This window comes from Dama dama, chromosome 2 (genome assembly GCF_033118175.1).
Source record: "Dama dama isolate Ldn47 chromosome 2, ASM3311817v1, whole genome shotgun sequence".
NCBI classification, from domain to species: domain Eukaryota; kingdom Metazoa; phylum Chordata; class Mammalia; order Artiodactyla; family Cervidae; genus Dama; species Dama dama.
The window spans coordinates 9,773,262-9,787,610 of NC_083682.1; the positions used below are offsets into that span (position 1 = coordinate 9,773,262).

Consider the following 14,349-nt stretch of genomic DNA (forward strand, 5'->3'; position numbering starts at 1 on the left):
TGCTTTTAAGAGTTCAACTAGTTGGGGATGGGAAATAATTCACTTGTACCTTTTCTATTTAGCACTCATTTGTGCCTGTCACTGCTGAATGTTTTTACCTGTCAATTGTATGTAATCATGTAATTTTAGGTATTATTCCAGCCTTGCAGGTGAGTAAATGGGGCACAGAAATATTCACTATTAGGTGCACCCATCTAATAAATGGGGAAACTAGGACCCAAATTTTCCAGTCATCTTGCAAAGACCAAAGTTTTCTCCACCTCCTCACCCAACAGAAAACACTCAGATCAGGCCTAAAACATCTTTAATCAGAGCCTTGAATCACGTAAGCAAAGTAGGTGATGCCCCTGAAAGGGCCCAGCTCCTGCACAGTCACAGTCCAGCCCTGGGACCCTTTCTCTAGGCAGGGCAGTCGCACATCAGGATCCTCATCTGAGAACTGAATCAGGGTCCCCTGGGGACTTAGGACCCTCAAACATTCGGCCAGCAGCTGGTAAGCCCCAGGCAGACCACCCCGGGCAACAGCATCCCAGGTGCCCTTGTCCAGGACTAGCTGGAAGGAGCCTGAGGAAGCCACTGGCTGCAGATTCTGGCCGTCAGCCTGCACGAAGTGGAGGCTTGAGTCAGGGTGCCCAGGACACAGGGGTGTCTGGCCTTCGCCACCTTCCAGGAGACTCTTCATGTGGGCCACAGCTACAGGAGAGAAATCCACCCCCAACACGTCCACGGGGTGCGGGCATTTGGTATAGAGGCCTGTACATAAGCTGGAGGTCCCACAGCCCACATCCAACACCCGGGCTGGACAGGCAGCCCGTGCCTTCTCCAACAGCGGCAGTAAGAGCCCCTGGGCTTCTTCATATCCAAAGAACCAGTCGAAGGTGCGGACGCTGCCCTGACGGGGCTGGGCATGGAGCTTATCCCAGAGGGAGCGGTCTGCCAGGCAGCTGCCAGCCAGGGAACCTGCGGACGACGGGAGGACACGCATCACCCAGCGCCCGGTTCTATCAAACTGCTATCAAAATCTGCGCCATGTGCCTTGGGGTTTTAAGCGGCAAAATTTCAATGAGCAGACTCCTGGGTAACGAAGAGCCCGGCTTGCGCTCCCACTGTCCACCTTCCCTACCCGCCACGGTGCGGCGCGTCCCCGCCGCCAGGCTCGCCAGATGGAGGGTTCGGCGCAAGGCAGCCATCCGGAGATGCCGGCAAGGTCGCCCAGAGAAACTTCTGTGAAAATGTCGCCCGTACTCCGGCTGGGCCTGAGATCCAAGTGAAGATTTGTAAAATCCTCTGTGCGGAATGACGCGTAAAGCTTCCCTACCTCTGCAGCTTCAGAAAAAAGAACGCGGACACAAACTTAGTACCGTACGAATGACCTTTTATTGTTTGCAGCGGGAAGTGGAAGAGGGGATATGGCAGCTCCGGCTCTTGGGGTGGCTCCACAGACCTAAAATCAAAGGAGAAGGTGTGAGTACCCCCGGGAGGAGCCTGCTGAACCTCGGTTCTGCCCTGCTCCTTGGAGCTCTGTGTCCCGGCGCTTGAGGATAGAACCGGCGGATTGCTGGCCGCCGGTACCGAAGACATGACGCCGAGGGGGCCAGAGCCCGTTCCCTCTACCTCCGTACATTACGCGGATCGGGACTGCACGCCCGACCCCCGCCAAGAAAAGGAGGGTCCACAGGCGCCGTCCCCCCTCCACAAGAACACCAGCCCGATCCCCACCCCCAACAGGCCACACTCACTCAGTCGCCGCCCTCCAAAAGGCTCGTGTGAGAGCCGGGTTCGTTTATATAGTGCCAGGGCCCGCCCCCGAGTTGCGATTGGCTGGCACAAAGCTGAGGGCGGGGCGCACACGGACCCTGCGCACAGCGGAAACGTGGACCCGGAGCCGGCCTTGCGGCGCAGCTATGGGTGCCCCGGGTGGAAAGATCAACCGGCCGCGAACGGTGACTCTGGGACCCCCGACATGGTTTCCCAAGCGTCCTAGAGCCTTTATTCTTGCCCGAGATGGAGTCTATGGGCCAGTGTCACCGGGTGCGTGGTCCCAGGTCGCAGGGCGCGGCCGCCCTCTGATTAAGCATCTTCCTCCCCACAGGAGCTGAAGAAGAAGCTGTTCAAGCGACGACGTGTGTTGAACCGGGAGCGGCGACTGAAGCATCGGGTGGTCGGAGCTGTGATAGACGAAGGACTGATTACGCGGCACCACCTCAAGAAGCGGGCGTGAGTGCCAGACCCTCTCTCCCTGGGTCCTTCCCATCAAGCCTCCTTCCCTCCTTGTCGAGCTCCGGAGCAGCTTAACACCATTTTGCTTTGTGTACTCACACTTATGCAAGGAAAGTTTGCGCCTAAACTTTGTTAGCCTCTCACATTATACCTGTAAGTCGCAACCTTTCTTTGGTTCTTGGACACTACTGAGAATCTAAGGAGAGCTGTGGCCCCAGCCTCCCCAAGTAACATTATACATTCACACATTTCCTATAAGTAAATTTAAAAGCGTACACATGAGTGCGGTGAATCATTCAATGAATTTTCACAAAGGCTCGTGTGGGATATTGCATATAAGTTTCAAGGCCCCTTGGGTTCTTGGGTAAGACTTCCTATCCCATTCTTTCACTGACTTGTTTATGAAATATGTACTTTATGAATTGGCATAATAAATATATTTGGTCCCTGCCGGGTTTCTGACAGCTAAAACCATTGGAATTTCCTGAGTGATAAGAGGGCGTTTTATTTCAAAAGGATCCCCTTTTGAGCATACCTAAATTTAAGCTGGGCTTCCCTCTTGGCTCAGACTGTAAAGAATCCGCCTGCAATGCAGGAGACCTGGGTTTGATCCCTGGGTTGGGAAGATCCCCTGGAGGAGGGCATGGCAACCCAGTCCAATATTCTCGCCTGGAGAATCCTCCTGGACAGAGGAGCCAGCAGGCAGCAGTCCACGGGGTTGGAAAGAGTCGGACACAACTGAGCAACTAAGCACAAATTTATGCTAATAGTGATTTAGGGTGGGGCTGGTCATCCAAAAGAAGTGATTAGAGGATTGGAAATTCCAAAGGCACTGACCTTTGGAAAGGGGGCAGGTGCTGGAGATTCCTATAAAACCTCTTGATAGCTTCCTGATAGGTGAACAGGTGGAGTCGCTGAGAAGGTTTAGCTGGAGAAGGCATGGGAACTCCGGCCCCTTCCATACCTTGCCCTATGCTTCTCTTCCATCTGACTGTTCCTGAGTTGTATTTTATAGTAAATTAGTGAATGCAGGTATGTTTCCCTGAGTTCTGTGAGCTGTTCTAGCAAATTACTGAGTTTGAGAAGGGGATCATGAGAACCCCAGTTTATGGCTGGTCAATCAGAAGTCTAGGTGACAACCTGGATTTGTGATTGGCATTTGAAGTGGGGAAACCCTGTGGAACCAAGCCCTTAACCTGTGATGCCTGATGCCATCTCCAGGTATACACTGTCCAAATCAAATTAAACTTGTAGGACGCCCAGTCCGTGTCCACTACGAATACAGAGAATTACTTGATGTGGGAAAACCTACTATATCTGGTGGCAGAAGTATCAAGAATGAGAGGAGGAAAAGTTTCCACTCTATACTAAATTTTAGCAATTAATGTTACTTTCTGTATGTGTTAAGGTTAGTTTTAAGTAAGGTAACAGTTCTTTAACTTAGATCCAAAGACCTTTTCAGTAATCAGAATCACTGTGTGGTGTGTTTTGGTTCAGATTCATCTGGTATTTTTGCTCCTACCAACCTTTTAGGTCCAGTGCACGTGCCAACATTACTCTGTCTGGGAAGAAGCGCAGAAAACTCCTCCAGCAGATCCGACTTGCCCAGAAAGAGAAAGCAGCCATGGAAGGTGAGGCTAGGGCCCAGAAGTTGGGGTGATGCAGCCTGGATTCATTCGGGTTCTTTAATGCTTCTTCTTTTCCTTTGTTCAGTGGAAGCCCCTCCCAAGCCAACCAGGACTAGTGACCTGCAGCCCAAATCAAAAAAGAAGACAACCCCCCCACAAGATGTAGATATGGAGGACCTTGAAGATAAGAGCTAATTCTGAATCTCACACCCTTTCCACCAGAAGATTCTCAAGCTGGAGCCAAGAGGACTCGATGGTTATTTCAGATGATTTTGGAGAGAGCATTGCTCCTTTTCATTCTCCCTATATTCCTCTTTCCTAATGGCCTACTGACCTGCCCTGGAGGGATGTATTGAGAAAAAGAGAGTAGAAAAGAAAAATTGCAGAGGTGGTCCTAAGCAGTCAACTGCATTTGTAATAAAGCCCCCTCGTTCCCACTGAGATGTGTGTGATTAAATGTAGGAATTGGGATGGGAAAAGGAAAAGGGGCCGTGAGTGTGGAAACAAGACAACTGGAAAATGGGACTCAGCGCTTACTTGAGCAAAGGCAACAAGAAGTTAAGTTCCTTGGTGGCCCTGTCTCCCCAGTGACAAAATTTCTGACAAAACTGAGGATTATTGTAGAGATGTCGGAGGAGGCAAGGGTCCTGAAAACAGCCCTGCCACCTCCCCTGTGTGATGAGGGTGGACAAGTGACCATGATTGTCTTTGCTTCCATTGCTGGATTATATTTTTAATAAAGTGAACATTATTTTACCCTTTTTATGCTCAGAAGTTCTGTTTGTTGGAAGCCAGGGCTGGGGTGGTTAATTAAAGTGAGAAGCTGAATGTGGAGAGATGTGGTCAACAGGGAAAGAACATACTGTCTCCTTGCCCTGTTTAATCAGTGCAAGCTTCCTGGACGAAGGGATTTTAAAAATTTCAAACCTTCAGTAAAGTTAAGACATTAGCACAGTGAGCCCTTATGTATGCACTCTACCTCTGTTTACCAGTTTTTAACATTTCGCTCACTATATTTGATCTCCCTACCTGCTTGCAAATATGAGTTTGTTCAAGTACATATCATTGTTGTCTTTGCTGACTCATTTGAAAGTCAATTGCAGGTGAGATTTTATCCCTAAGGCTATGTTCTATATAGCCAAGACACCTAAGACACTTAACATTAGTGGAATAGCTAAAATTCAGTTTTTCATATTCAAATTTCCTTAGTTGTCTCAACAATATTCCTTATAACTGCTTATTATTTCCTCAATCCAGAAACCATTAAGAATCACACATAGTATTTAATTGTCATGCCCCTTTAGTCTCCTTCAAATCAGAAGAGTACTCATATCTTGTCTTAGATGACTTGGTATTTTTTGAAGAGTCCAGCTCAAATTAATAAAAGAGTATCTCACAATCTGGGTTTGTCTGAGTGTTTCTGTACATTTCCTCATCGTTAGTTGTAGGTTAGGCATTTCTGGGAAAAATTTGATGTAGGATATTGTGTACTTCTCATGGCATATCATCAGGAAGTATGTGTTGACTGAAAAATACACAAGATTGAGGGCAGGAGGAGAAGGGGGCAACAGGATGAGATGGTGGGATGGCATCACCAACTCAATGGACATGAGTTTGAGCGAACTCTGGGTGATAGTGAAGGAGAGTGAGGATAGGAAGCCTGGCATGCTGCAGTTCATGGGGTTGCAAAGAGACGCGACAGCAACAACAACAAAAAGTTGAGAATTATGTTTGATTTGGCAGACTTGCAGAGGACTTAAAAGCCCAGAAGACAGCCTCTCGGATGACTCTGAAGGACTGCTCTGAAGAGGTAAGGGAGGAGCCTAGATAGAGAGTTTTTGTGACAAAAATCAGGTAGTCAGGGATTCCCCTAGTGGTCCAGTGGCTAAGACTGAGCTGTCAATGCTGGGGCCCTGGGTTTAATCCCTGGTCAGGGAACTAGATCCCACTTGCCATAACTAAGACCCTGTGCAGCCAAATAAATAAATAAAAATAAATATTTTTAAAAAAATCAGACCATCAAAGATTATCATTAATTAGACTTCTCAGGACATCCCTGGTGATTCAGCAGTTAAGAGTCCATGCTTCCAATCTAGTGGATGCAATTTCCATCCCTGGTTAGGGAACTAAGATTTCCACAAGCCTCAGCCAAAAGATAAACTTACAGCAAAACACTAGACCTCTCGAGTTAATGGATTTAGTGCTCTTTTTTTTTTTTTCTTTTCACTCTTTTGCTGTGCACCTTAACTATCTATGGCCAGTATCCTGTTCTTTTCCTTCCTGAATTCCCTCGGGGTTCACCTCTGGGGATGGCTGCAGAGGTTGTCCTGGTTTGATGGCCAGAGACCATTAGGGGCGACTATAGTGGCTGACTGCTTGATGGTCACAAGATTTTTTTTCTGATATGGCAGGCAGGCAACATTTTTTGTTCACATGTAATGTCAGTTTGTCTCATTGGTGCTTCTAAGTGTTAAGTGAGTATCTGTTAGATTTCTCCACTGTTAAAGTATTCTTTTCCCTTATAATTAATAAACAATCTATGCGGGCTTCCCTGGTGATCCAGTGGTTAAGATTCTGAGCTCCCAATGCAGGGGGCCTGAATTGAATCCTTGGTCAGGGAACTAGATCCCATATGCTGCAACTAAAGATTCTGCATGCCACAACTAAGACCACAACTAAGCCAAATAAATGAATGAATGAATAAATATTTTAAAAAAACTATGGAGTGATACTTTGAGACTGTATGATTTTCCTATTCCCAATGACATCACAACAATGGTTTTAGCATCCATGATGATCCTTACCTGAATTAATTACTGCTGCAAAATGGTGATTTTTCTAATTCTATCATTCATTCATCCGTGTTACTCATTTGGCATACTCTGTAAAGCAAACCCCTACTCTCTTTTTAAAAAAAATCTCATTTAGGTTGTTTTTGAATGTTTTAATAATCTGTTACTATCAACTTTTCATGCTCAAAATCATACCAAACTGACCAGCCAGAGCCTCTTTAAGGAGCTTCCTGTGGCTTCCCCTGTGGCTTAGCTGGTAAAGAATCCTCCTGCAATGAGGGAGACCTGGATTCGATCCCTGGGTTAGGAAGATCCCCCGGGGAAGGGAAAGGCTACCCACTCCAATATTCTGGCCTAGAGGATTCCATGTATAGTCCATGGGGTCGCAAAGAGTCGGACATGACTGAGCAACTTGCACTATCACTTTGTGCCCTTTTGGGCTTTCCAGGTGGCTCAGTGGTAAAGAATCTACCTGCCAACGCAGGAGACTCAGGAGATGTGGGTTCGATCCTTGGGTCGGGAAGATCCCCTGAAGGAAATGGCAACCCACTCCAGTATTCTTGCCTGGAGAATCCTATAGACAGAGGAGCCTGGTAGGGTTGCAAAGAGTCAGACATGACTGAGCTACAGAGCATGCATGGATGCTGTGTCCTTTGACACACCATCCATATTTGAGCACTTCCTTGCTGTCGGGCACGAGATGTTCCAGGCTCACCTGCTTCTTCTCCTGGGCTAAAACTTAGTATCAGCCATTTTCCCAGGGAAATAGTATTATGTCCAGTTTTGAGTACAGAAAGGAAAAAGTGCTTGTGTGAAACTGAACTGTATTCAAGTGAAGTAAAGAGGGGAGAAGCTGAGGGGAGAAGGAAAGGCAAGTTCAACATCTTGGTATCCCCCATTACCCTGAATAATTTTCTTCTACCCCTATGCCTAAGGTGGGAAGGATCTTGCTGAGTTCAAAGCAGAGTTTCTGTATCTGGTATTGTGCTAAGCTTTTAATACAAATAATCTGCAGTGATCTTTGCAAAAAGCTTGTGAGAAACATACCATTTTACAGATAAGGAAAAGGGGTCCAAAACAGCTGAGTCACTTGCTCACAGTTACATTGCTATTAAATAGCAGACAGGAATCCAGGTCTAACTCCAAAATACGCACCCTTAGATCATGAAATCTTTAAGGGCAAGAACCACATAATAGTCTCACAGCTGGAAAAACTCTCCTGGTTCGAAAGTCACTTCTCACAGATCAAAAATTGAGGCCGGGAGAAGGAAAGTGTTGGGTCCAAGTCTGAAGCAGAGCTGGGAGCAGAAATTGTCTCATATTTACTCTCCTAGAACATGCACATTTTATGAATGCTTGAACTTTTAAAATCTAAGAACAAATATAGAACCACCAGAATTAATCATTTAGCTTTTAAAACACAGTCAAAGGGCTTCTCTGGTGGCTCAGAGGTAAAGAATCTGCCTGCCATTGCAAGGGACATAGGTTCAGTCCCCAGTCCGGGAAGATCCCATATGTCAAGGAGCAACTAAGCCCATGCCCCACAACTATGGAACCTGTGCTCTAGAGCCCAGGAGCCGCAACTACTGAAGCCCAAATGTCCTAGAGCCCATGCTCCACAAGAGAAGTCACTGCAATGAGAAGACCCTGCACTGTGAAGTCGGAGATCTGCTATTACAGTAGCCCCCGCTTGCCAAAACTGGAGAAAAGTTTGCGCAGCAGTGAAGATCCAGCACAGCCATAGTAAATAAAATTTTTTAAAAGCCCTATTTTAAAACACTGTCACTTCAAAGATACCTTTAGGACCTACCATCTGCTGTTCTTCTCACACTTCCATTGAGAACAGTAAGCTGTCTGGTTAATAAATGCCTCAGAACCTACTTTCTCTTTCTTTCATCCAAGCAACTATTAGGAACCTACTTAAAAAAAAAAAAACAAGGAAAAAACCCCCAAACCTACCAAGTGCCAGGCAGACACCATTGTATGTGATGACGGTGAAGCCTTTAACAAAAGCGTGAACGTCCCTGTTGCTGAAGACTTATCTTCTGGAGTTCATTGAAGAAAGAAAATAAAAACAGCAATTGCATGTATAACGTTTACCTACCACTGCAGACACCAAGTGCTATACAGTAAAACGATTTCCTGGTTTCAATTTTCACAACAAGCCCCTGGAGTAAGTGTACTATTAACCATCGTAATTTCCAGAAAAGGAAACAGGTATAGACCGCTTAACTGAAGCACACAGCCCGTTAGCGGAATAGCTGGAATTTGATCTAGATAGACGAGTTGGAGAAGGGTCTCTTCATAAGGAGTATTAGGTTCGCAGAAAATTACCAAAGTCTCTGCAGCAGGTGGGGGAAGGTCCCTCCTCTGGGAGACTGGGGAGCCTGAGAAGGATCGTGGTGACAACTTAGGGCTGGGAGGACACCTTCAGCGTGGCCAGCCCAATACATTTCAGGCTTCCTCCCGTTCATCTCTTTTCTTGTCTTCTCTTCATCTTCTTTTAGGGGTTTTTCTCTCTCTTTTCCGCTTCTCCTCCTTCCTCTCTCCTTTAACTGCTTTTCACCTTGTCTCTGGTTACTGATTAAAAGGTTTCCTAGTGCTTCCTTTTTTTTAAACATCGAGAGTTGAACATTTTGTATTTTTGGCTTTAGGAAAATTAATGAAATCCAATTAAATGGTCTCAGACAGCTTTAGTCTGTGTCAAAGGCCCTTACAGGGGGGCGGGAGGATAGAGAAAGGTTGCCTAGAGGGTGGGTCGACTTCCGCTGTCACCGACTCAGCCTCAGGCTGGGACGCCGACTCAGAGCGGAACCAATGTGCGAGGGTCACGAATAGCGCCGGATTGGTTTTCTTGAGAAGCCTTTTCGCAGGTTCCTTTCGGGTTTCCAGTCAGCGCGCATGCGCTCCCTGCGCTCCGCCGCTCCCGCCTCAGGCTCGGTCTAGGGCTCCGGGATGTCTGCGTTGTGCGACCCTCCCGGGGCCCCAGGGCCTCCCGGGCCTGCCCCGGTCACTCACGGTCCCGCGCCGCTCAGGTAGTCAGAGCCCCTGGCATCTTTCCCTCCCGCGCGGTCCCGCGCCGATCCCCAGCCTTCTCGGCAGAAACCCCGATCCTACCTCGAGAACTCGCGTCGGGGTTCTCAGAGATTCCTGGTCCGGTCTTCCCCGAACTCCGGGACTGCCTCACCAAAACTCTGGGCTCCAGTGCCCGCACTCTCAAGGTCTCGGTACTGCCTCCCGCTAAAGCCCAGTGTATAGTTACCCCCGATCCTGGCCTTGCTCTTCCAAGAGTTGGGAATATCAATTTTTTTTTTTTGGGGGGGGGGGAATATCAATTCTTGGGAACCCGGGTGCCCTGTCCTTTTTAGACCCGAGCGAACCCAGGGTCCCCTGACTTCATGGGCACTCCTTGAGCACCCAGGCCCCCAGAATCCCACAGAATGCTTTCATCTAGCCTTTCCGTCGCCCTCCAACGGAGACACTCCCCTCACCGTTGAGTGGTTTTATTTTTTGTTTTGGAGGAACCAGAGAGGAATGGCAGAGTCAGAGCCTTACCAGTCTCTAGAGGATGCTGTCTTCTTTGGCAGAAAACTCACAAAGAGGAAGGGAATTTTGTCTCTTCCCATGATACTGCCTTCTGAACCTCTAAGACCGAACCCATATGTTTTAGGGTGGGAAGGGCTGAAAGGCATTACCTTGTCTCTGCCCTGGGCACCTTGGTTCCTGGGGCATATTGAGGGTACTGGGACGGTAGTGGTTGTTGATGTGGTGGAGTTCAAGTGGTGGGTGGTTAGGGTGCTTGCCGAATATGGAAAGAAACAAGTTTGGGGAGGAAGAGCCCTTAATAAGGAGCAAATTTGGGCTTAGAATTTTCTTTCTATTAAGGGCAAAATCCAGGGTACTTGAGTTGTGTGGAGGGGGGAGTGCCGTAAAGCTGAAAAGGTGTGTTTAAGGCAGATGTTATAGGAACACAAAATATACTTACTCAATTCAATGAATAATATTTCCCATATTCCGGGGGCTCCAGTAGAAGGGGATTCAGTGTTGAAGAACAGAGAACTGTTAACTACCCTCTTGGAGTTGAGAGTCTGATTATTTAACCTTGGTTTCCTTCTCTGTAAAATAGGATCATAATAGTACCTACCTCACTGGGTTGTTATCTGTATTGAAATAATACACATAAAGTACTTAAAAGAGAACTTGATGTATTCCAGGAGTTATCTAATACTGATTCTGTTGTTATTAAAAGAAAAACAGCTTGCATTTATTAATTAGTGTGAACTAGACATGGTGCTTCTCTACTTTGTGAACATTATTTAATGAGGGAAGTTCAGTTATCCCTGTTTTACATAGAAAAGTACTGAAGCTCACAGAGGGCATGTAACTTGTCCTACATCTTCCAACACTCTCACTCTGCTTCTTTTGCTTGATTACAGTGCTCAGGAGCTGTCCCAGGAAATCAAGGCTTTTCTGACTGGTGTAGACCCTGTTCTGGGCCACCAGCTCTCTGCCCGGGAGCACGCTCGCTGTGGCCTTCTCCTGCTCCGCTCTTTGCCACCTGCTCGGGCTGCCGTGCTGGACCACTTGCGAGGTGTCTTTGATGAGAGTGTCCGGGCCCACCTGGCTGCCCTGGATGAAAGCCCCGTGGCTGGCCCACCTCACCTCCGTCCACCCCCACCTTCCCATGTCCCTGCTGGGGGTCCTGGTCTAGAGGATGTGGTGCAGGAAGTGCAGCAGGTGCTGTCTGAGTTTATCCGGGCCAACCCGAAGGCCTGGGCACCTGTGATTAGTGCCTGGTCCATTGACCTCATGGGGCAGCTGAGCAGCACTTATTCGGGCCAGCACCAGCGTGTGCCCCATGCCACTGGGTCTCTCAATGAATTGCTGCAGCTGTGGATGGGCTGTCGGGCCACCCGCACATTGATGGACATCTATGTTCAGTGCCTCTCGGCTCTCATTGGCAGTTGCCCAGATGCCTGTGTGGATGCCTTGCTGGATACCTCCGTCCAGCATTCCCCACACTTCGACTGGGTTGTGGCACATATCGGCTCCTCTTTTCCCGGCACCATCATCTCCCGAGTTCTCTCATGTGGCCTTAAGGACTTCTGTGTTCATGGTGGGGCTGGAGGTGGAGCTGGTGGTGGTGGTGGAGGCTCCTCTCAGACTCCCTCTGCAGACCCCTTCCCTGGATCTCCTGCCATCCCTGGGGAGAAACGGGTGCCCAAGATTGCCTCAGTTGTAGGCATCCTAGGGCACCTGGCCTCCAGGCATGGAGACAGTATCCGACGGGAGCTCCTGCGAATGTTCCACGATAGTCTGGCGGGGGGCACTGGTGGCCGGAGTGGGGACCCCTCCCTTCAGGCCACAGTTCCCTTCCTCCTGCAGCTAGCAGTCATGTCACCAGCTTTGCTGGGCACAGTCTCTGGAGAACTGGTAGACTGCCTTAAACCCCCAGCAGTGCTGAGTCAGCTGCAGCAACACCTGCAGGGATTTCCCCGAGAGGAGCTGGACAACATGCTGAACCTGGCCGTGCATCTGGTGAGCCAGGCCTCTGGGGCAGGTGCCTACCGCCTGTTGCAGTTCCTGGTGGACACAGCCATGCCTGCCTCCGTCATTACCACCCAGGGCCTGGCTGTGCCAGACACTGTGCGCGAGGCGTGTGACCGGCTGATCCAGCTGCTGCTGCTGCACCTGCAAAAACTGGTTCATCACTGGGGACCGTCTCTAGGGGAAGGGTTGTTGAGCTCACCCCCACCCCCCCGCCCTGTGCCCTTTCTAGATGCACTCAGAAACCACGTTGGAGAGTTGTGTGGAGAGACATTACGTTTGGAACGGAAACGCTTCCTCTGGCAACACCAGCTTCTCGGCCTGCTCTCCGTCTATACCCGGCCTAGCTGTGGACCTGAGGCCTTGGGCCATCTTCTGAGCCGGGCCCGAAGCCCTGAAGAGTTGAGTCTGGCCACTCAGTTATATGCTGGGCTGGTGGTCAGTCTCTCTGGCCTCCTGCCCCTGGCCTTCCGAAGCTGCCTGGCTAGGGTACATGCAGGAACTTTGCAACCTCCCTTCACGGCCCGGTTCCTGCGCAACTTGGCGCTGCTTGTGGGGTGGGAGAAGCAGGGCGGTGAGGGCCCTGCGGCCCTAGGGGCCCGGTTCGGGGAGTCTGCCTCAGCGCATCTGTCTGACCTGGCTCCTCTCTTGCTCCATCCTGAGGAGGAGGTAGCAGAAGCTGCTGCCTCCCTTCTGGCCATTTGTCCCTTTCCCCCAGAAGCCCTGTCCCCTTCCCAACTCCTGGGACTGGTGAGAGCTGGAGTACATCGCTTCTTTGCTTCTCTGAGGCTGCATGGCCCCCCAGGGGTGGCTTCCGCCTCCCAGCTTCTTATGCGCCTCTCCCAGACCTGCCCGGCGGGGCTCAAGGCTGTGCTGCAGCTGCTAGTTGAGGGAGCCTTACATCGTGGCAACACAGAACTGTTTGGAGGGGAAGTGGATGGGGACAATGAGACGCTCTCCATTGTGACAGCTCCTTTGGCTTCTGCCTCTCTGTTGGACACAAACCGGAGGCACACTGCAGCTGTACCAGGTCCTGGAGGGATTTGGTCTGTGTTCCACGCTGGAGTCATCGGTCGTGGCCTTAAACCACCCAAGTTTGTCCAGTCACGCAATCAGCAAGAAGTGATCTATAACACCCAGAGCCTCCTCAGCCTCCTGGTGCACTGCTGCAATGCCCCTGGGGGTACTGAATGTGCAGGCTGCTGGGGGGCTTCCACCCTGAGCCCAGAGGCAGCCAAAGCAGTGGCAGTGACCTTAGTGGAGAGTGTGTGTCCCGATGCAGCCGGTGCAGAACTAGCCTGGCCTCCTGAGGAGCATGCCCGGGCCACTGTGGAGCGGGATCTCCGCATTGGCCGGCGCTTCCGGGAACAGCCTCTGCTCTTTGAGCTGCTAAAGTTGGTAGCAGCTGCTCCCCCAGCCCTGTGCTACTGCTCTGTGCTGCTGCGGGGGCTGCTGGCTGCCCTCTTGGGCCACTGGGAAGCCTCTCGCCACCCTGACACAGCCCACTCCCCCTGGCACCTGGAGGCATCCTGCACCCTGGTGGCTATCATGGCTGAGGGAAGCCTCCTGCCACCAGCCCTGGGGAATATGCACGAGGTATTTAGTCAACTGGCACCTTTTGAAGTGCGTCTGCTGCTGCTCAGTGTCTGGGGCTTTCTCCGGGAGCATGGGCCCTTGCCCCAGAAGTTCATCTTCCAGTCGGAGCGTGGCCGCTTCATCCGGGACTTCTCTAGGGAGGGTGGGGGTGAAGGTGGACCCCATCTGGCTGTGCTGCACAGTGTCCTCCACCGCAACATTGACCGCCTGGGTCTCTTCTCTGGCCGTTTCCAGTCTCCTTTACCGTCCACTCTCCGGCAGGGCACATAGCCTTTCCGTTCTCCAGAAGCCGAGGGAGGTTGAGCCATGAGAGAGGGGTCCAAGGTGCTGCAGAAAGGTGGGAGGTTTCTCTCCTAAGACCTTGGCTTAAAAAAGCGCTGTCACTTTCTTCCTCCGCACCCTTTTTTCTAAATAAAATTTGCCGAGTTGAGAAAAACAGGGTTCAGTGCTTCTTTCTGACGTTTAGGGCCAGCCAAGTCGGACAGCGCCTGGCTCAACAATCCCGCCCCCTCCCTCAAGCCCCACCCCCCCCGCCCCGGCACCGCCCCCATGAGCATTTAGCGTAA

At 50.2% G+C, this 14,349-nt stretch overlaps 3 protein-coding genes and 1 non-coding gene across 6 annotated transcripts; 2 read left to right on the forward strand and 2 right to left on the reverse strand.

Moving 5' to 3' along the window:
* Window positions 1-287: 287 nt before the first annotated feature.
* Window positions 288-1,876, reverse strand: CSKMT (citrate synthase lysine methyltransferase). 3 transcript variants are annotated; one of them, XM_061165680.1, is made up of 3 exons: window positions 1,740-1,876; window positions 1,124-1,444; window positions 288-960 (listed from the first exon to the last, which is right to left on the reverse strand). In XM_061165680.1, the coding sequence occupies exons 2-3, from the start codon at window positions 1,188-1,190 to the stop codon at window positions 305-307; spliced, it is 723 nt and encodes a 240-aa protein (XP_061021663.1). In that variant the 5' UTR covers window positions 1,191-1,444; window positions 1,740-1,876; the 3' UTR covers window positions 288-304. The 3 variants fall into 3 exon arrangements, with proteins under 3 accessions (XP_061021663.1, XP_061021670.1, XP_061021660.1); XM_061165687.1 differs by lacking the exon at window positions 1,740-1,876 and having other exon boundaries at window positions 1,124-1,256; window positions 1,374-1,733; XM_061165677.1 differs by lacking the exon at window positions 1,740-1,876 and having other exon boundaries at window positions 1,124-1,733.
* LOC133040906 (small nucleolar RNA SNORA57) lies at window positions 1,522-1,670 on the reverse strand. The gene has a single exon (XR_009689067.1). It is a non-coding gene; the product is annotated as a small nucleolar RNA SNORA57 (small nucleolar RNA).
* Window positions 1,848-4,604, forward strand: C2H11orf98 (chromosome 2 C11orf98 homolog). Its single transcript, XM_061165732.1, has 4 exons — window positions 1,848-1,943; window positions 2,093-2,217; window positions 3,754-3,851; window positions 3,934-4,604. The coding sequence occupies exons 1-4, from the start codon at window positions 1,905-1,907 to the stop codon at window positions 4,041-4,043; spliced, it is 372 nt and encodes a 123-aa protein (XP_061021715.1). The 5' UTR covers window positions 1,848-1,904; the 3' UTR covers window positions 4,044-4,604.
* A 4,912-nt stretch (window positions 4,605-9,516) lies between these two features.
* Window positions 9,517-14,219, forward strand: INTS5 (integrator complex subunit 5). Its single transcript, XM_061165743.1, has 2 exons — window positions 9,517-9,675; window positions 11,077-14,219. Exons 1-2 carry the CDS (start codon window positions 9,596-9,598, stop codon window positions 14,051-14,053), a joined length of 3,057 nt encoding a protein of 1,018 aa, XP_061021726.1. The 5' UTR covers window positions 9,517-9,595; the 3' UTR covers window positions 14,054-14,219.
* Window positions 14,220-14,349: the final 130 nt, after the last annotated feature.

Excerpts from the sequence above, each read along its gene's own strand:
- CSKMT (XM_061165680.1), bottom strand. The coding sequence starts at position 1,190 with ATGGCTGCCTTGCGCCGAACCCTCCATCTGGCGAGCCTGGCGGCGGGG. Across the intron at positions 961-1,123 it reads GACGCGCCGCACCGTGGCGG|GTTCCCTGGCTGGCAGCTGC; the intron begins GTAGGGAAGGTG and ends CGTCGTCCGCAG.
- C2H11orf98 (XM_061165732.1), top strand. The coding sequence starts at position 1,905 with ATGGGTGCCCCGGGTGGAAAGATCAACCGGCCGCGAACG. Across the intron at positions 1,944-2,092 it reads AGATCAACCGGCCGCGAACG|GAGCTGAAGAAGAAGCTGTT; the intron begins GTGACTCTGGGA and ends TCCTCCCCACAG. Across the intron at positions 3,852-3,933 it reads AGAGAAAGCAGCCATGGAAG|TGGAAGCCCCTCCCAAGCCA; the intron begins GTGAGGCTAGGG and ends TCCTTTGTTCAG.
- INTS5 (XM_061165743.1), top strand. The coding sequence starts at position 9,596 with ATGTCTGCGTTGTGCGACCCTCCCGGGGCCCCAGGGCCTCCCGGGCCT. Across the intron at positions 9,676-11,076 it reads CACGGTCCCGCGCCGCTCAG|TGCTCAGGAGCTGTCCCAGG; the intron begins GTAGTCAGAGCC and ends GCTTGATTACAG.